Source organism: Haemaphysalis longicornis, unplaced genomic scaffold (genome assembly GCF_048455015.1).
Source record: "Haemaphysalis longicornis isolate Haplotype H1 unplaced genomic scaffold, Haemaphysalis longicornis Haplotype H1 scaffold_9, whole genome shotgun sequence".
In the NCBI taxonomy this organism is placed as follows: domain Eukaryota; kingdom Metazoa; phylum Arthropoda; class Arachnida; order Ixodida; family Ixodidae; genus Haemaphysalis; species Haemaphysalis longicornis.
The window spans coordinates 149,271,489-149,291,911 of NW_027526460.1; the positions used below are offsets into that span (position 1 = coordinate 149,271,489).

Genomic DNA, 20,423 nt, shown 5'->3' on the forward strand with positions numbered 1-20,423 from the left:
CTTTGTCTTTGCGTGTTGTCGACTTCCCTTCTCTCCTACTCTCGAAGACGCCTCTCGGCCCGCACTAAGTCACCACTTCGTTAACTGAACCACAGGTAACGTCCACGACGCTGTCGGGCTGCGCCAGTAAAGTTAGGTTCGTTGGTGGAGGTGGTTGGTGTCGTCGTGGAGGGTGGTGAAGGACCCGATGACGAGACGAGGCCAGTAGGTGATGAAGAAAAAGAAGTCTATTTACACGTATTTACAAGAGACGACGAAGCATAACATAAGACAAGGAAAACTGGATTAAAATTAAAAGGCGCCGCAGCGCGCAAGGGGGTATCGCGGCACGATCCCTCGTGGGGGCCCGGAGGCCAAAAAGGTGCCAAACCGCCGCACGGTTGGCTGGAAAGATGCGTGGAGTTCTGGCGCCCAGAAACCGCCACGGGAGCGAGTCTTCGTGCGACCGCTTGCAGTCGCAGCTCTCGACAAACTCGTCGAAGCGTGTGCGAGCAGGGGGCGAGCAATGCCGCCTTCCCCACAGCAGCACACATGCCAAAAAGGGTTTTGACCTCCGCTCCCCCCCGGCCGTCCCCGAAGGTCAAGATGGAAGGAAAGCCTCCCCCGACGCCGCACAAAAGCCGCCGGCGAGGCCCAACAAAGGGTTGCGACTCGCTGGCGTCAGCGGAGGCCGCCCCAACATTCCGACACCGGATGGGGAGACCCAGCAAGGCCACGAGAAGGGAGGGGGGTCATCGTCAAGACGGGGGTCATCGGCGCTGCAATCATTACACTCTACATGTGAAACTAAGAAAGGGTCGTCAAAGTTGAAGTACCAAAAAGCCGGTGAAACCAAAGAACGGAGTAAATCAACATGATGTGTCAAAATTCATCTCGGTGATTATTGTAACCGCCGGTTGGTGCATAAGACAGTAGAACTGGAAGCATTTTTACTGCAACATTCGCCGGACACTGTTACCGTTAGTGAAACATGGCTTTCTTTTGATGAATGCAGTAATCACTTTTCCGCCGGGCTATGTTGTTCTCCGAAAGGACAGATGCACCCGACGGGGTGGTGTTGCAATCTTAGTCAGGGATAATATTCCTGAAGCTGACGGCATGGAAGCGCCAATGCCTGAAGCTGACTGCATGGAAGCGCTGTGGTGTAAAGTTAGGATAGGTAAGTAAGCCATTTACGTAGGAGCATTGTATCGTCCACCGAGAGCAGTCTCTAACGCGATACATATCTTGAATAAATATATGCAACGGCACCTTCTCGACTTAACATATCATTCTCACAGGTGACGATAAGCTTCGTGGCCTTGCGTGGGAATACATTCAAACTGGAACCGCCGAATAAGCCAGTGCAGAAGCACTGCTTGATTTAACTTATATCTTCGGACTAAAACATAATTCTTCAACCCACACATCTTCTTATTAATTAATTCTTGTGATGAGGCATTGTCCCATTGTGGATTAGTTATGCCCTGTGGATCGCGCAACGTCTAGGCACATTTGTGCGTCACCGCCTGCCATAACACTGGGAATTTAAGCAACATCAATTTAGTTAGTCCAAAGCAAGAACTTCCCAAGATAAAGTATAATATGGAAGGAAGCATACAACGCACCAGAAGAAAACTTCCCCAAAACAATGTTGGAAACCATGTGCCGTGGAGCAATCGCAAAGCGACCAAAATCGCCCATCTACCACACGACGTAGTGTATACCAAATGGTCGGGCCTTTCAGGGAAGGATGTATAGGTTTTCGGAGCAAACAATGTGTATTAGCTATCGGAGTAGAAGTTTCTTTGTAGAAGATGTCAGGTGGTGATATTAAGTGCAGCTTTTCTAAACTCAGGATTCCAGTGAAGAATATCTTAAATGCGTAAAGTGCCAACACTGCCTAAGGGCTTCTCCAAACTGCAAAAGTTCAAACGAAGCACGAAGAATATTGGCGTTAGTTGGCCGGAACGGAATTATAAAACCTGCCTGCCATCTGCCGTAGAATTCATTGCCGGCGAACTTTGGACAGCAAGCTCATCGTGATGGGAGGAGCGGCAGCCCAGCTGCAAAAAAGGACGGATAGTAGAAAAATATGTAATTGCTTTACGCGCACAAAGTTCGTTTTCAGCTCGAGCGGTATTTTTTAGGAGTGTGGCTAGAGAAACGTAGTTGCACCGACGCACAACAGCGCACACGTGTTGGCTCGGTTGCTTGGTTCGGTAGAAAATGGCGACCCTGCATACCACAGAGACTAAGCTTCAGAAATAAAACCTGACTTAAACGCTCCAGAGGGTTCAAGCAGCGGTCTACGAAGACACACTAACGCGATTTTTTTATTGCTCCGGTGACCCTTGCCATCTTCATTCGAACAAAACCAAAGTTCCCACAGTGCGCCATTGTAGCGTCCGTTTCAGCAATTGAAGACCAAGTTTAGCGAACATTCACTACGGATTTCCTGCAAAAGATTACCAAGCTTCTGCTAGAGACGCAGTCGCAAAACCACAATTAAAACATTCCCGTGTTCCTTGGGATCGTGAAAACACTATTTCGGGGTGCGGACGACCGGGCGACGGAACAAACAAACTGCGGTTGTTTATGCGGTAGGGAGACAAGAAACTCTTTGTTGGTCAAGTCGGGATTGACCCCAAAACCGTCCTTATGGGGCCGATAATCATACCGTACCACTTCGAACTGCCAGCGAAGTCATACCAGGGGCAGTTCAGCATGTTCATCAAGAACCCCGTCAGCACGGTTGAAGGGAAACTAGACTCCCTTCCCCCCCTCCGAAACCATCCGCTCTCAACGTCGCGAAGTATTAAGAGAACGCTCCAGCACGGCGCTGAAATTTCAAGTTCCTTCTCTAACTGCGGTAATACGGGAACAAGTACAAAATACTTAGTTACGCCTATGGCAACAAACCACCGCATGAACTGCAAGTACTGACTTCTGCCTCTGCTTTTTGTCGCCCTCATCCCCATGTCTCTAATCGCCAGGGCCCTCCGCAGTACCGTCTGTTTCGTCGGCTACACTGCCTCAGGTGCAACATCCCACCACAAATAATACGTGCATGGGCTTCAGTTGTGCTCTGCGTTACCACTGCGGAGAAGCCGGCCACGTGCACTGCCGTTGCCCCTGCAAAGCCATCACTTTACGAGGGTTATCCATCGATGCTCCACGCCCTTATTGCGCAGCAACCGAGTGACTTCACTGCGTATCTGCACCCAAACAGCCGACACCGAACGCAAATCAACCGTTCCTCATCCTCATATCCATATGTATCGCACAGGCGACGTACTGCCTCTGATTTTGTGACGTGAAAGAGTTCCTGGCCCTGGTAGGGCAAACTGTAGACAGAAATTAGTTTAATGGGAGACGTTGCTTTGCGGTGAAATTCTGCGATCTCTCCAACGGCGCAACTACACCCTAAAGAACGGTACTCCCGATGCCCCGTATGTCCCCCGACACCCTCATCTACCCCAGTGTGGTTCCGAAACACAACGATGACTGCACCCCGCGGGCATACGTGGCCCAAACAAAGCCCTGCATAACCGAGACGGTGGCCTGCAGCAAACGGGCAACAACAGGAACCAGCCGCGGAACCATACCCCATGCACTCGAAATTTAAATACTACATCCAACGACGTGTTGCCCCTTGTAGATAGGGCGGCTGGCTTTAAAGTGATGTGTGTATATTGCTATCTCAAGCTGTAAACTGTTACGACCATTTGGAACATCGAGCATATCTTCTTGTAAGAGGTAATTCTGTCACGAGAAAAGAACGTGTGCGTCACGTGCGCCATTAATGGTACCACGTAAAGGTTGCGTGCGTCATTTTGCCGAATTTCTTTTAAGAGGTATCCTCAGCATTTCCTTCTTGGTTGGCAATGAAGGAGTAAGGTATTCCCAGGCGATGCCAGTAAGGTTTTTGTCGCGGATAATGCTATGACGCCGAAGCAAACCCGCACACAACACCCCACTCTAAATATCAGCGATTACCCTATCACCCTCTCTCCTCGCTGGAGCTAAATGATCACCGTTTGTTGCGGAAATCATTTCTTTTGGCGCCAACTCTATCGCGCATTGCACAGAGCTTGTGGTGCATCCTACATAAGAAGCAATGTCATTTCATGTAACGACAACCCGTTTTAGTCTCAAAGGTCTCTGAAGACGCCGTGAAGACGCCTTTCAACAAAGATCCTACAGGACCTACAAGCCTTTTCATTTCGTCGATGTGAAAATGGTGCCACCGCAATAAAGCAGGAAAGGTCAAGGGTACAGTGACGGTTATTTGGCGACTACGACAATACGTGGGATGCTGTCGCGGGGCACCAAATATTAACCAAACATGGAGCTGGACAAACGCCGCAGTCAACTTACCGCTTGTCGTCGCACAAACGTGAACCTGCCTCCATACAGGTTGTAGACAACTTAGGCGACGACATCTTACAATTATACAAGAGTTTCTGTGTTGCCCCGTTTCTTGACGTGAAGAAAGAAGATTGCAGACCGAGGCTAAGCAATCGACACCTAGTTCTGAACACAAACACTAAAATATGGGTTAACTCCCTATCTTAAATACCGTAATCTCTAGCTCTTTTCCACACCTAGAACTCCACTTCGCTGGAGCTGAAACCTGGCTCTCAAAAATCTAAGAGTAGGAGAGGAGTCGAGATAAGGCTGAATTCACAACGCCGGACATACTTTATATGTTCAAAGTGATTACATTTTGGGTCCTGGTCGGCCCAATAACGTTTCAAAGCCGCATAGATTACGAATCGCACCGGTCTTCCCCATCGACGTCTTTGCGGCATTTGCCCGGCGTTTCGACAAGCGTCTAGAAAAATTAGGGTCAGTACACGAGGCCATCTGAACGTCGGGATCTGCGCTGAAACCCAGAAAGTGCCGCATCGCATAAGAGCCACTGAACATTTTCGGCCACGTAGTGGGCGCTGACTAGGGGATATCTTCAGATAAAGAAGATTTTCCGAGGCCCAAGGACGAGTAAGCATACGAAGATTTCCCGGAGTGTGTATAACCATTGCACCATAGCCAGGCCACTCTGCTTTGGACGAAAGTACCCAAAATTTTGTTCTAAGTGAAAAATCACGGAAGCTTGAACAACGCCTGCAATATCGCCTAAGTTATCCGATTTCGAAGAAGGCGCCGAAACAGCAATGCACACAGATGCAAGTGTTGATAGGACGGTCGGTAATTCGAGACACCAACCTGAGTAGGCCGGAACGAGCGGTACGCTTTCTATACAGGTAGGTCAAGTGCCCTCCACAGGCATAAAGAGTATATTGTCCATTTTTCGCTGTGTGTTGTTCTAGGCTGCATTAGTAACGCGCACCTTGGCGCCATAGAGGTAACAGGACCCGACGGTGAGCTGCGATGCAACTTCAACTCTTCAGACGCCAACGTTGTCGCCTGAACCGTCGTTGAAAGCTTGAAATCTGCGGGGGACGACAGAGCTGGCCCCAACTATGAATCCGCTAATTACAGTGGAAAGTTGGGAACGTTGGTACTGCGACAACCGGGCATGTTTTCTAGCGCAACAATACTTTAACAATTGAGAAAAAAGTCCCTTCGGTATTCTTTTCTTTTGTTCGTGTATTCTTTGCGCTAGGAAACGTGCCTCAGCTATGTGTCCTCTACCGGTGACCTTGTTGAATTCATGACACTTCATTTAAGCAGCTCAGAAAAATGACCAGACGTTAAGCAACCCCTCTGCGGCTGTTGGCGCCAAGACAAAACGCTCAACCTTCACAGATATCGTTCCACACGAAGAGAAGATGCATTGGCCCCAACGGCTACCGATGAGGAAAGAAAAGCAGCAGTTCGTGGGTTCCAAGCACTTCCCAGAATACGTTCTTATAATAGTATACAATGGACTCATGGCAGAAAAACAAGGAATGAAGCGGTCTCTATACCGCGTTTTGCTGACGTAAATGAGGATGACGTGCAGACCCACTCCTGCCGATTTGTTAAGTTGTGTGATAATTTCGAGAGCCCTCTCCGGACGCACGCTGCTTGGCGCTTGCCACAAGAACGCCCGAAATTACGACTTGCTTGGAATAAACTAGGCCCAGCTTCAGTACATTTTGCAGGGCCTGGAGTAGATCATGGTGCACAGTACGCCGCAATCACCCTATATGGCGGCGACAACGATAGCGAAGCACCTCTTTCCGTCTGAACCACTAGGCGACACCTACTGCGACGTAAAGGGATGACTGCTGAGTCGCGCACTCGGCAATTCAAAAACAATAACCAATGTGGCTGTAGTTTTACAACTGCAAATTATCCAGCCTGGAAAACGACCGACAGCGAAACTGGGCTTCTATCCTAGTGCTTCGAAGGCGCAAGGATAGGTTTCCGCACCTCGCGGACAAAAAAACAGGCCCCGGCGCCCATCGTGTGCGCCGTTACCGCCCGATTCTCAGCCGTTACGTGAACAGATATGAATAATCACAGTGACAATACCCCTGGGACATCCCTTCAAGTTCTATAACCAAACCATGTGGCTGTGCCCAGCGCCAGCCGAGTCCATGACGTGGCAAACAGGGGCTCGGTGTTCGAGAGAGAACCGCAGGCGACGGCTCAACAGCGAACAGGAGCGGGCACTTTTGCATACACCTTCTTGAATTGGTGACTTCATAACATCCATCTAAGTGCGAGCAGATATTCCGAGAAACAAGGCCGGAGTTTCGCCTGTGGATGTGGGGTGGGAGAGGCGGGTGTTACTACAGGTCAAAGAAAAAATCTTCAAGAGACGGCTCCATGCTCTGAACTGCAGCCTTGCTCGCGGCTGTATAATTGGTGTACGCCCAAGTTTTTAGCGGGAGATTTCGTTTGTTGGCCACACTGAAAGCCGCCATCACAGCACTCACCGTGTCTGCACTTCTGTCAACATCTCGCAAACAAAAAACAGGCCAGGCCGCAGCGTTCATCCTTTGTGCCGTTACCCCCGATTCTCAGCCGTTGCGTCAATCGAAATGAATATTCGCAGTGATATGGTGCGGCGCTTTTCTACTTCAACTTAAAGAACCCCGCATTACCACGGGACAATGGAGCAGCTATTGCGAGAGAAAGGAGCACGGCGCACGAAAGGCCTACGCCGCCACGCAGCTATCTGCAAACACGAATATCGACGCAGGTGAGCTCGTATTTTGCCCACGGCCGTGTCGTTCAGCAAAGACGCCTAATAATGCTTACTAAAAAATTGTGAGCGTTCACGCCCACGCCAATTAAGATACGACGGTAGCGTACCAGTGAGTGCATTGTTAGTTGAGAGGCTACCGGTATCTTTGGCAAGCGCATAAAGGGGAAGGCACTCGCCGAGAGCTGAGAAATCTGTAGCCGATACCAAGACACGGCAGCTGGCAATCACCTGATCTATGCCGACAACTGCGCAAAACAGTACTTGACGTCGAGAAAAGACTTTTGAGTTAGGTGGGACACAACACTGCTGCTGTTGCCCATACAACCGCTGCCGCACAACAGCGCTACCACGGCGCTCACTTTCAGCCTTTGAGTCACGAACAACGTGTACTCGCTCGATTGGAAGTTGCGATTAAATGCAACAGAGTGTTTTGACACCGCTGAACGGAACATCCACTCTCTTCGCGTACCCAACCTTAACGCTGCACGCTCCAAGTTATGGAATCACGTGACCACGCCTTGTACAAGAAAAACCAAAACTGCGTCGCGGGAAGCCTTGCATAAATGGAGGAGTCGAGGCCGCCTGCGCAGCGCACGGACCGTGCATACGACGTCACCTTAGCAATGGGGATGGGCAGGCACCAGCACGGCGGTGCACACACGAGTTTTCCGGCATGCGCACCACGCCAGTGAGTACAACCTACTCACTGACTTAAAAAGGCACTCTACTTGACCGTTGCTACTTGGATGATAACGCGAAGTCCTAACAAGACTCGTCCATATACTGTGCAAGTAGTCAGCAAATACGGTATATGTGAATTTTGGCACGTCCCTTGCGACAAGCTCCGCGGGAAACCCGAAACAGCAAAATAAATTGTGCGAGACGGTTGTGACCCTTTCAGCTGACATTATCTTCTTTTGAAATGCTTCTGGCTGAATGCAGGGTCAATCGCTAAAAATAGCATTACTTCTTTGAGACGTTCAGTAAACGCTGCATGCACATGCTCCAGCACCAAGCAGGCCGAGCCCATCGATTTAAGGGAGAATGGCAGTGAAAGTTACGTTGCGTCGTACATGACTGGTCCCTGCCGACTCCACGTTTACGTTGCTTGCACGGTCAGCGTTGGGCCACCAGAAAAATTGTCTTACCAAGTTCTTGGTTCTGACAGTACCAGCACACCTCTAGTGAAATTCTTCGAGAGTAGCTCCTGGGAATACCCCGACGGGTACCAAGCACTAGCAATAATTGATGCAAAAACTCCAAGCCGCTTTCTTGCGAGAAATATGGTTAAAGTGCAAAGATATCTCCCATGCAAGCTGAGTCAAAGTAAAAATTCCAAACTGCTTCAACCGCACCGGAATGGTGCCATCAGACAGACGTCGGCTTCATAAAGCGAGGGACCCAGGTTTGAATTCAATAACGGAAAGCATTTTTTGAGGCCCTTGAAGTGCCTTGGCTTATCATCATTATCGTTTGCTGAAACACATTGTGCACACTCGGCTTTACTGCAGTCTGTTTACGCTTTTTGACGTCATCGGTGAGCTATAAAGAGCTTCGCTTTAAAACAACGCGTATCGTATGCGACAAAATGGTCGCAGTTCCGCAGATGGTGTCCGATCTGGCCAACCAGTCACGACAGAATGCAATGTAGTTAACCGGTAAGCGTAAGAGCTCTCTTCCGAGTGCTGCACGCTGAGACCAGGTAGTGGGCGACCGGAGAAGCAGGGGTAATTTGCTTTCTCTGCTCACGGTTGGATAAAAGCGTTATACGAACAAGCAATAATAAGGACAGTACATGGCTGCAATGTTGCTGCGGCTATCATTGAAATGCCTGCCTTCAGCCCCAATTAGCTGTGCAAACATTTGACTCATTTTTAAGACGAACGTGCACCCATAAAAGTAATAGTAAAATGCCTCAACTCAAAAAAGAACTTAGTTAAGCTTGCGCTCATGTGGAAGACTTGAATGACAAAGTTGCAGCCAAGCATTAACGGAGACATATTTGAGTTTCAGTTTTTATTCCATGGTGCTAGTTGTCGTCGTCATGTGCGTCGATGAAGTGGTCGTATTCGCGAGTGGTGGGCGCAAAGTCACTTTGTAGACGCTGTCACACGAAGGGCGCTCCTACAATACTAATCGCACTCGCACGGCGACACATAGCCTGGCTTTTGTACGAACGAACCGAGAGGCGCAAGCCATGACGTGGATTATCGTTCGAGCAGGTGTTGCGACGATTACGGCGTGGCTCGTTCTACGAACAAACCGCAGAGCGCACGCTATGACGTGGCGTTCTAGTTCCAAGCAGTTGTTGCTACTAAAACGGTGAAACGCTCCTGTCCCGTGCTGCGGCGGCCGATAGCACCTGTCTTTCTGTTGTCTCGCGGCTATTGCGACAGCTGTGCGACAGCTGCGCGATAGCGTTCCTCTCAAGTAGTTTCCTACGAGATCTCACCTACGACCAGTAAAAACAACTACGCTGTTAAAACTATACAAGAACTTTAGTCTCTATTTGGCAGTGGCCGGTGACTGTCTTGGACATTACAGGTTATCCCCACGCCATAGGCTGGAATTCACCAGAGAGCACAGCCCCAATTCGGTACACTGAGCGTAGTACATTATTTGCAGGGAAAGTTAGGGCTCACAATGCCTGGGCACAGGGATTTCTTACAGCAGCCTTTTCACGGCTCGGAACGACGCTTCCAACCGGTGGCTCTATGTCTAAGGCCTGTAGCAAAAGGGCTACAGAAAACGCATACGCGCTGACACACTTACAATGAATCGGCGACAGATCGCCCCAAATTTATCAACACCACAATGACAATCTGCTACCAGATATTTTTAATGCAGCAGTTTTATTATTACTAAACCTATTGGGTGGAATGTTTTACTAAATTATTGGGTAGAATGTGTACTGCGAGTCAAATACATTGCGAAATACGAACCAGAATGATCGCTACCGCCGCCTTGATCAGCGCGTAAGCCAAACAGCGGACGCCGAACGTATCTTTTCCGCACCGGCACACCCGTACACAGCAAATTATGCACATTATAAGCACCCTCCACCGGGACGCCGTGAGCGCAACATTTTTCATAGTAAGGCTGCTTATAGCAAACGCTACGGCATCGACAAGTGACTTGCGATTTTTTAACATGTTGGCACCGACTTCCTGAAGCGTGCTGTGGCAGTGCTCTATGTGGCTGATAGTGAGGCTAACTGTAACGAAAGCCAGCCATGAAAAATTATTTGGTTCCTACTTGTCTCTTTTATTATCTTATAATTCCCATGTTGGCTGCAATATCAGCACATACAGTCTTGACACCTGCGGCACCAAAACTGGTAGGTCGTCTCGGCATTTATTGTGCTTTTACTCTAGATTTCTTCGTTTTGTGGTTGCCCGTGGCTTGATTTGTGATACTCATGCTGATGTTATCATACTGTATTACGCACACCTAGGTAAACGGAATGTTGCGATCAGGGAACGTGTTAAAATGGCGCCTTCCTCGATAGAATTGACGCCACTAACATATAAAAAATGGCGCTGCTCCTTGCAAGGCAAAAATCATGGCCTGTATTCGTAGTTGTGTCCATTAAACAAATGTTCATTTCGTGACCATTTCAGTGGTGGCATCTTTGCAGTTGCGAGTCCTCTGACCAATGTCCTGCATAGAAATAAACTTCGCGCTACAAGGACGGGACGAAAGAAGAGGACACACCACACAGCGCCACACCACACAGAACACACCACAAAGGACACACCACTGCACTATGTGGTGTGTCCTCTTCTTTCGTCCCGTCCTTGTGGCGCGAAGTTTTTTTCCATTATGTCAGACCATCTAGCCCGTCAGGATACTTTAAAGGGACACTGAAGTGATTTGTAAACAATGCGGGATTACGAGCGCAAATTGTAGTCCGGAGTCCCTAGGCCCTGTTTCGACCACTCTGAGCGCGTTTACGCGGATTTATTTAGTAGAAAAATCAATTCGAAAATGCTGTCCTCCTCTCTGCACTCTCGCCCATTTTCTTTGGCGTTTTCCTGTGACGTCAGCAGGAGAGGAGCTGGCAATTGGCTGCGCTACTGCGCGGCTCGCCGACCTCCCGCGACCGAGTCAGTCGGCCCAACGTTTAGTGCGCCGGCCGCCGACGGGTCATGCCAATTCGCTCGGTCAGTTGAAACTAAGCCACAGCACGTTTGTGAATGGAAGAATGTGCCTTTCTATACTTCGTTAGTTTGTACTCTGTATCTAGCTCCAAGTCAAGGTCGCTTCACACAAGCGCGTCACAATCGCACATGCTACGCTTCGCTCACTGGTACGTCAGTAGGAAAATACAAGGCCTCTTGAACGCGAGAGAAGAGTCAGCGAAGTCAGTATAGGTACTAAGGAAATAAAATCAACTGATATTTTTACCGTACAGCGTAAACGAGGGTGCGGGATGCACTTTTTTGCGCTGGGCGAACTAGCACAGTGGTCAGCAGCACGACTACGGATCTGCGAACGCTTTTCCGCCTAAGAAAGGCAATTGCTAGACGTGAGCTATCGTGGAAACTCGCGGGACGCTTACTGCACGAGCGCAATGCAACAAATAGTCACCTGAGCTGCTTGAAATACTAAAACTAAATAAAAGTGTAAACTGGTCATACATTGTATACTTTATATGTCCAAGGTTAGCGGTGCTCACCACCGTGGCCGTGTGGTCTGGGGAGCTAGGTATATGGTAGCAAGTGTTTTGCCCGTCACAAGTTCGAATCCCCGCGGGTACAAGCTTTTTTTTGATAAGGTAAATTTTTCGTTTTTCGCCGATGTTTTCTATACTGAGTTCACCTTTTTTTGGGCCACAACGTTCACTGCTCGACGAACTAGTCCGCAGAACTCGCGCAGCCTGGCACTGGCGCGCTAGCGAGTTCTCGTTGGCGTGCTGTTGACATAAGCACCGACAGCTTGTGGGCAGTGGGCACAGGCCAGAATCAACAGACCCTTCGCCTGGTGCGAACGCGCTTTTTACGATACAGGCATGAGTGAGTCAAGCTCCAAATATGGGGGAAACGCGCATGCATTTGTGCGTCTGCGGGGACGCGGAGGGCGTTCATGCACTGCGTAGGCCTCGGCTAGTGAATGCTACGATTCCAAGCCGTCCTGGGAGGCTTATCTTATGCATTTTACAGCCGACAACATGGCAGAAGCGCGGTACTACGATTACTGGGATATTGAGAATGCCCATCCAACGACGCCATCGGACGTCAAACATGTTGTTTTACAGAACCAAAACCGAAACCGAGACTTGTTTGATTGCTAACCTTGGGCATCGTCCAATCACGGTGCCCCCTCCTCCCAACATCACAGCTTAGTTGGTGCGGCCGGCGTAAACCGCGCATGGTAGTTTTTCTTCTTTCGCGCTTTGTAAAATAATTACCGATTTGTCAACCGGATAAACGATGAAAAGTGTGCTAATTTGAGCCAGACTACGCAGTGCAAGCAAAAACGGGAGCTTGACATATTCACTTCAGTGTCCCTTTAATGAACTGCATAGAAACTTAAGCCCGGGCTTTCTTGCTCTGTATCCCATCTGTTCATCTGTTTTCAGCGAGTGAGAACTCGCTCGAAAGGGATAATTATAAATGGACCCTAAATGAACAAAACTGGACAAATGGACTCCGGGCCTGGGCAACGGGCTTCTAAAAGCTTTGTTGCAAAAAGAACTACCAGATGTTTGCATCCAACACGTTGTGCTGGAAGCATTACGCGAAAGTTTGGTAAGACAGCAAATAATTCAAAATGTTTGAGGGACGCTTTAATCAGCTACTTACAGCTACTTATTATCCTGTAGACGAAACGGGGCATCGGATCAATAATGCCGCTCCACCCATGCCGACAAAATGACAAGACACCTAGCACTTGTTAAGGCGTGGTCGCCCTATCCCGACCGTCAGCAAATTCTGTCAGCCCACACGATGTCGGCGAGCTGTGGGCGGTCAGGTCACTCCAATACGCTGATAATGCGCGTTTGAAATTAGTCGAATCTCAAGCACGGATAAACTGACAGCCCCCCCAACTCGGCGTTAAGCCAGTCATGGTGCCAAGAAATGGCGAGGAATTTCACAGATCATATTTTCTCAAAACATAAAAGGAAAATGCCCGAAGGGTCCCAGGGAGGCCATTGGAAGGAGTCAGCTTGGGTTTGTGCCCTATCTGCACGGAATCGCACTCAACATTAACAAGATAGCGGCCAGGGAGGTGGTGACAGTTGTTTGTTCAGGCCCAAACAAAGGGTATGATATGTGCACCGTGTCAATCAGCCAATGATAGCGGGCCATTGCACAACTTACCACAGTATCAAATACGCAGCATATGAGCAGGGGTTGTGTACATGATACCATTATCGTGCGGAAAAAGCTACATTGGCCAGACCGGACGTTGTATCAACGATAGAATTCGAGAGCACAAGGCCACAGCAAATCAAGTTTCGTCAGGACACTTGGGCATGCACCTCTGAGACTGCGTCAAGTGTGAAGTAGACTTCCATGGCATCATTACCAGGCACACATAACTGTAATAGGCTTGTGCGTGAAATCACCGAAGCCGTACAAATTCAAGAAAATGTCAACGATTGTGTCAGCACTACGTCGGTTGCGTTAACCGATAAAGAAAAAACTATTTCTCCGCGCTGTTGCACCTGGACCACGTGGATAGGGGATGGCATAAATGTACAAGGCGAGGCGAAATAAAAATTCAGTTGGTAGGGTCAGCGTTTGTGCTTCGTCTTTCGTCTTTGTATGGGTCCTGAGCTATATTTCCGCTGACTATATTTAAATTATTAATTTTTCGTGCTAGAAATAAGGCGCGTCTAACACAACATGTCGTTACGTATGAACGGCAGAATATTGCAATTGTTGAACCAAATAAAATTTTGGGTGTGACACTTTTCTCGAATCTCAGCTCAAACTCTAACATTTCCACCCTCTGTAAAGAACGTTCCTCTGCGACCGGAGCGCTAACAAGACCTCGGTCATTTCTTCCTACTAAAGTGAAACATAACATATGTCCTTCTATGTTCGCTTCGCATCTTGATTATTGCAGCTTATTTTGGTCGACAACTTCTCAGCTGAATCTGACAAAGATTATCATGATGCAGAAAATAATTAAAGATAAAGATAAAGCTTATTTGCCGGTTTATACATTGATTACATGAAAAGGGCTGAGAAACAAAAGCTGCAAAAGTAGCTTGACGGGCCCACCAGCCCCTCGGGAGCATGACAGCAGTGAGTAATTAAACAGGACATGTATTTGCAGGTAACTGTAGAAGCCTTGCTATGCACACACATACAAAAAGATAGCGCTTGCCTGACACCGCATCCGTACATTGCAGCCCGAAAAAAATTGGGAGGGGTACAAACATATGCGCAAGAAACAAATCTGGCTTGACAGGCTGTGTCGATAATAAAGGTCACATACGAAAAAATAAAGAAACGGCCGTAGACACTCTTATCTTATCTATCCCGCAAATTTCCAACGCTTCCTATCACATTATCTCTCTGCGACTATACATGAAGAAGAAAACCACAAAAATAGGAGTAGCCAAACTAACAAACTGGTCCGCTTTCCGCGAGGATATCACCCCGCTCCTGCCCATACAAACAGACTTAGCCGAATGGGCACAGGCATTGGAGCAGCGGGTGCAAAAATACACGCAAGAAATCGCTCTTACTGAGGACACGCCAGCTGCAGACACACATCTCCTAAACATATGGGAAGCGCGAATGAGTTTGACAAAGAGATGGAAGCACCAAAAACACAATAGAACGCTTAAGAAACGTATAGCCCTCCTCAACCAACAAGCGCAAGAATATGCCGTCACCTTACAAAGACAAAATTGGCACTCGTTCTGTGACAAACTCAAAGGCACCCTAAGCACCAAAAAAGCCTGGCACCTTCTTCGCCATCTCCTGGACAGCTCCAGCTCTAGGACTCAAGTCAACCACAAAATACAGCAACTAATAAGAAACTGTGACCTCCACCCCAGAGAGCTACTTCGAACTATCCGCAACAACCTGTTTGGAACTCCCACAACCCAGCCAGCTCCCCCAACACTGTGTTACACAGGCCGACCAAATCAAGAAGTTGATGCTCCTTTCACCTTTGAAGAACTGCAATCAATCCTTGCTAATCTCACTCGTAACACCACACCCGGCAGGGATCGAATCACTAACCGCATTCTTCGCAACCTGGATCATGAAACACTGGAATCGATACTTGAGCTCTTCAATTGCCATTGGGACGAGGGCACGCTACCGGCACAGTGGAGGCACTCTGATATAACGCTTATACCGAAACCGAACAAACCCATCTCGCCTACTTCACTACGGCGAATATCTCTGACCTCATGCGTAAGCAAGCTTTTCGAGCACCTCGTGCATCAACGATTGGTCAACTTTCTTGAAGAACAAAACTTATATCCTCTAACAATGTTCGGATTTCGGCAGAAACTCTCCGCTCAAGATGTACTCCTGCAACTGAAGGAACAGGTCATTGATCATCTTAGCCGCACCACCCCTAAAGCAATACTGGCACTCGATGTCAAGGGTGCATTCGATAACGCTACCCATCAAGCTATCCTCGAAAATCTTAACCAGACTCACTGCGGATCCAAGGCTTTCAACTATGTGAAAGCCTTCCTTGGCAACCGTACAGCCACCATCAAACTTGGGCAGCTTGTGTCACCTACATTTAATACGCCTGCCAAAGGCACGCCCCAGGGCTCTGTAATTTCCCCTCTACTTTTTAATATTGCGCTACTGGCACTTCCCGAAAAACTTAACGCAATAGCAAATCTCAAGCATGCATTCTATGCCGACGATTTAACCCTCTGGACAGTCAAAGGTTCCAGCGGGGAGCAGCAGGACGCCCTCCAACAGGCAGTGGATGAAACTATTTCATACCTTCAACCAAGGGGACTGACATGTGAGCCTTCTAAATCAGCACTCCTCATCCTCAGGGCAAGAACGCGAGGACACCCACCCCCTCGCACTCCGGACCCAGACGTCACAATTTTTGGGCAGCCCGTTCCCAAAGTGCGAACACTTAGAATTCTTGGCGTGCCTTTCCACCATGATGGTTCGGGTTCGGCCCTGTTACCGCAACTTCACAGAACCGTGACCCAACTTACCCACCTCATACGCCGAATAAGAGGCCAAAAGCATGGTTTCACCGAAACTGACACATGCCGATTGGTACAAGCCCTTCTACTTAGCCGGATAACATACGCGACTCCCTTTATTGAACTCAAACCTCAAGAGATCAGCAAGCTGGACGTCCTCATACGGAAAACATACAAAACGGCCTTAGGCCTCCCCACTTACACCTCCAATGAAAAACTACTCCGGTTGGGGCTACACAACACCCTTCAAGAGCTAATTGAAGCCCAGCGAAATTCACAACTTCATCGCCTAACACTTACTCGTAAAGGGAGGAAGGTGCTTCATGACATCGGAAGACCAAGCCCAACCACCAACGACTTACCTCAACGAATCCCGCTACACATACACAAGAAACTCAAGGTTGCTCCCATTCCCAAGCATATGCACCCAGCCTTTAATCGAGGCCGCCGTGAGGCAAGGGTCCGCCAGCTTACGAAGAAATATGCAGACGACTGTCATACCCGATGCACGGATATCGCTCAGAATCCCAAGATACCCGGCACCACCCTGGTCACGGTCGATTCCAAAGGAGAAATTGCCACTGCAGCAACGTACTTTGATTTATCCACAAGATCGGCAGAAGCTCTAGCTATAGCCCATGCAACCACCTCTCACCACAATCAACCCTATCTTACCATCATCTCGGACTGTCAGGAAGCCTGCCGAATGTACCAAGCTGGGCTGGCACCACCCCAGGCCATCCCGATCCTACAGCGATTGCCTGAAGACATAGAAGTATCCATTGTCTGGACTCCTGGTCACTCGGGTCTTGCTTGGAACGAAGCGGCACACGCTTCCGCCCGAGAACTCCACTCCCGGTCATTCCCATCCTCAATGCAAGCTACCCTGAGGGGCACGGAGAGTGGAGCTACCCACCTGGAACCCCTCGACAACAGCTACAGCTCACTCTTGTCACATTACACCCACACGAGAAGAACATATCCTCCCCCCCACCACACGTTATCTAACTACGAGGCATATATCTACCGCCGACTACAAACTGACACCTTTTACAACCACACCATCCTTGCACACATATCTCCATCCACATACCCCTACAATTGCCCGCATTGCGACACTCCTCTCACAACCTATCACCTCGTCTACGCCTGCCCACGCAACCCTAACCCCATCCACTCCCCTTCCCCTGAGCAGTGGGAGTCTGCGCTGACCAGCTCGGCACCGGAGCGCCAAAAAGCGCTTGTGCAACGGGCCCTGGAATCAGCAAAGGCTCGCGGCCTCCTGGACGTAGGAAGCTGGCCACCACCCCTCACTCCCGCCCTTTTGCTCAATAAATGTTTACTCCTCCTCCTTCTCCTTCCTATTTCTTTTGAACAATAAATTTATTTCGCAGTTAAATGTTGTTCCACCTGATAAAATGTACTATTTTTGCCTACTACGTTTATACTATTTCTCATGTTGCATATTTCGCAATTTTGTAACTGTGGCATCCTTAAATCAACCCACTCCTCCTGTACACACACGAAACACAGATTTCTGCATTACCCCTCCTTCTGAACAAATTATATATTACGAATGCTTAAGTATAATCTTCCATTCTTTTAAATAGATAGAGGTGCACCGATATTTCACTCTTGGGAGTCTGCGCGAATGCTTTGTGAACTTAGAGCACTCCATTCGTTGAAACCTGTGCTGTCCTGAAACCTCTGCTGTCCTGATTCATTGTGTGTATATTTACTCGTGTAAAAGTATTACTACTTTCAACGTGTTTTGTCTTGTTACGAGTTAAGTGTTCGGTTCAACTGCAGTGTCAGTACTAATTGCCCTATTCCATGATGCATCATTGTCTATCGTCGCCTAAATGCCTTTAATATCCACTGGGTGCCCTCAAGCTACGTAACGCAGCTTTTAGCCTGCCGCTTTTCCAGCTTGTTGCAGGAATGGAGATTTTTGTAGCGCAAGCTACATTGGCCGAGGTTGAGCCGTTTCGCGGGGACCCTGAAGGGTCGTGCTGCGCAAGTGCGAGGAGCATTGGATTGGATTGGATTGAATGGGATTGCTTAGCATTAGCTCATGCTACGTATATTCCGGCATAGCCGAGCTAAGCCACTGCTAATTTGTATTGATAATTGATTGATTGATATAGAAATGGACGCAAAGCAAAAATTTCACAAATGTTTACATCGTCATGAAGGTGAGTGTTCTGAACTAGACATGATTTCACGACGGTGATGGCGAAACTGGGTTGAGGCGATACCACATGCGGAGTGTTTCCTCTCCGCTTCTCGGTGTAGTTCTCACTGCGGTCGTCGTCCTTTATTGCTGCCACGTGTTGTCGCCTTGACTGACGTGAAAATTCCGTAGTTTAAGAAGAAGCGGGCCCTCTATCTATTGCGCTCGTGCGTTGAGGCCCATACTTAGAACGTGAAAGCACGGACACAAGGGTACACGAGTAATGATGCAAGACCCGAGCGCTTGGTTGCTCCGCACCAAAAGGAAGCAATCCGGGCATTCCACCAGAAGACCTACAGCGCAAATGTTGAAATCTAAAGAACATATTTCTCTTTTATCAATTTTTTTCTATTGTCTTTAGGGAAATCTTCCTCTGATTTTATTCGTAAGCAATTTACGTATGTATTTCTCACATTTGCGCACTTTTTGGCCAACGAGATCGTTGTTCCAGCCAAAAAATAGCCGCTTTCATTTTACAGACGAATTATACGGCAACAGACGAGTGCACAATTCTTGTTCAGGTCTCAGAAGAAGGAACCTTGTCTCCACTTTGTTACATCTCCACAACGTAGCAAACGTCCGCCGGTAAACACTTGACTATCCATACAAAGTATCCATGGTTTATTTTTTCATTCGGCAGGACTGGGAAGATGTGCACCAGGACATACGGACCTTCGTACTTGTTTCTTCTACTCAGAGATATATACACGATTAGCAAAAGGCAATTTCGTTTGGAACTTTTTGTGCGGGATGCGGACATATGACAGCACGAGATGGTGCTTTTTTCTTCCCAGCAATGCGAAAACGCTGCCACATGTGCAGGCAATGTGTTTTTACAAGTACCGCTGTTTATTACAATATTTCGAAAATGCAATAACCTGTCATGAAGCACTACTGTGAAGGAGCGCAAAAAACAGTTAGTAAGAAGCAATACTACCCAACAGCACGGCTGCGTTATGTACTCGCGTTTTGGGAAGCAGCGCTGTTTTACAGTAGTGTACCAAAAAACCAAATGAACCTCCGTTAGTCGGTAATTTGGTGCTGTAAAAGAATATACTTTTAGAAAATCTGAGTGGGCTTGAGTATGGCACCCGGTGGAGTTGCATTTTCAGTCATGTGTATTAGGCTTTCCAGCTGCAGTTTATTAAGACCACCATATAACAGCCCTACAGCTAACAGTCGTTTGACATAACTCGTATTTTATTGTACATTTGCGGCAGGCACTTAACAACGCCGTGTTTGTTTTATCACGAGCGAGCGAAAGTGTTCCTAAATTTTTGAACTTTTTCTTGGCGTGTGCTGTAGCCGCGCGCTGCTAAACGTTTTGCGGAACTTGTTTCCATTGCAGACCGGTCACTGGGTGGGATGAGACGGATGTATACCTGGCTTGGACTCCGATAACGCACATGTCTGGACTGATGTTCACCCCGCTTGCGGCATGCATCGGCTCCACCTGCGTCATAATTCCACCTTGCAATACCTTCTTGGAATTTATCGAAGTTTGTACTAAATTTCAGGTCGGTGTTCTTCATGCTAAGTCTACCATATACCGTTTCTAATCTCCTACATGTCTTTTGATATGCCTTGCTGATTCCATACTAAAAAGCGCAAAAAGTAAAGTTTCAAGACTATTGCAGCAACAAAGCATTTCCTAATATTGGAAAGATTTCACCGCGCAGGTAACCGTAACTCGAAACCCAAGGAATTCCGGAAAACTTTATTTATTGTGTTCTTTTGCAAAAGGAACGAAAAATTTGGTGTTGTTGTTCGTGAAGACAGCAACATTTTTTTGCTTTGAAATGTGAAAAAAGTTCAACAGAATTTTTTAGATTTCAATAGATATAGTGAAAGCTCGTTACTCCAAGCCACAACTAGATGGTATTTAGGTTCGAAATATT

The 20,423-nt window shown here is 48.1% G+C and overlaps 1 protein-coding gene across 1 annotated transcript in view; it reads left to right on the forward strand.

Moving 5' to 3' along the window:
• The window catches only part of LOC144152018 (putative 4-coumarate--CoA ligase 2), a 97,843-nt gene that overhangs the window by 37,831 nt on the left and 39,589 nt on the right, over positions 1-20,423 (forward strand). Inside the window, exon 5 of the mRNA XM_077683203.1 lies at positions 19,874-20,042. Within this exon, the coding sequence (XP_077539329.1) occupies positions 19,874-20,042 (169 nt within the window). The remainder of the gene's footprint in view (positions 1-19,873; positions 20,043-20,423) is intronic.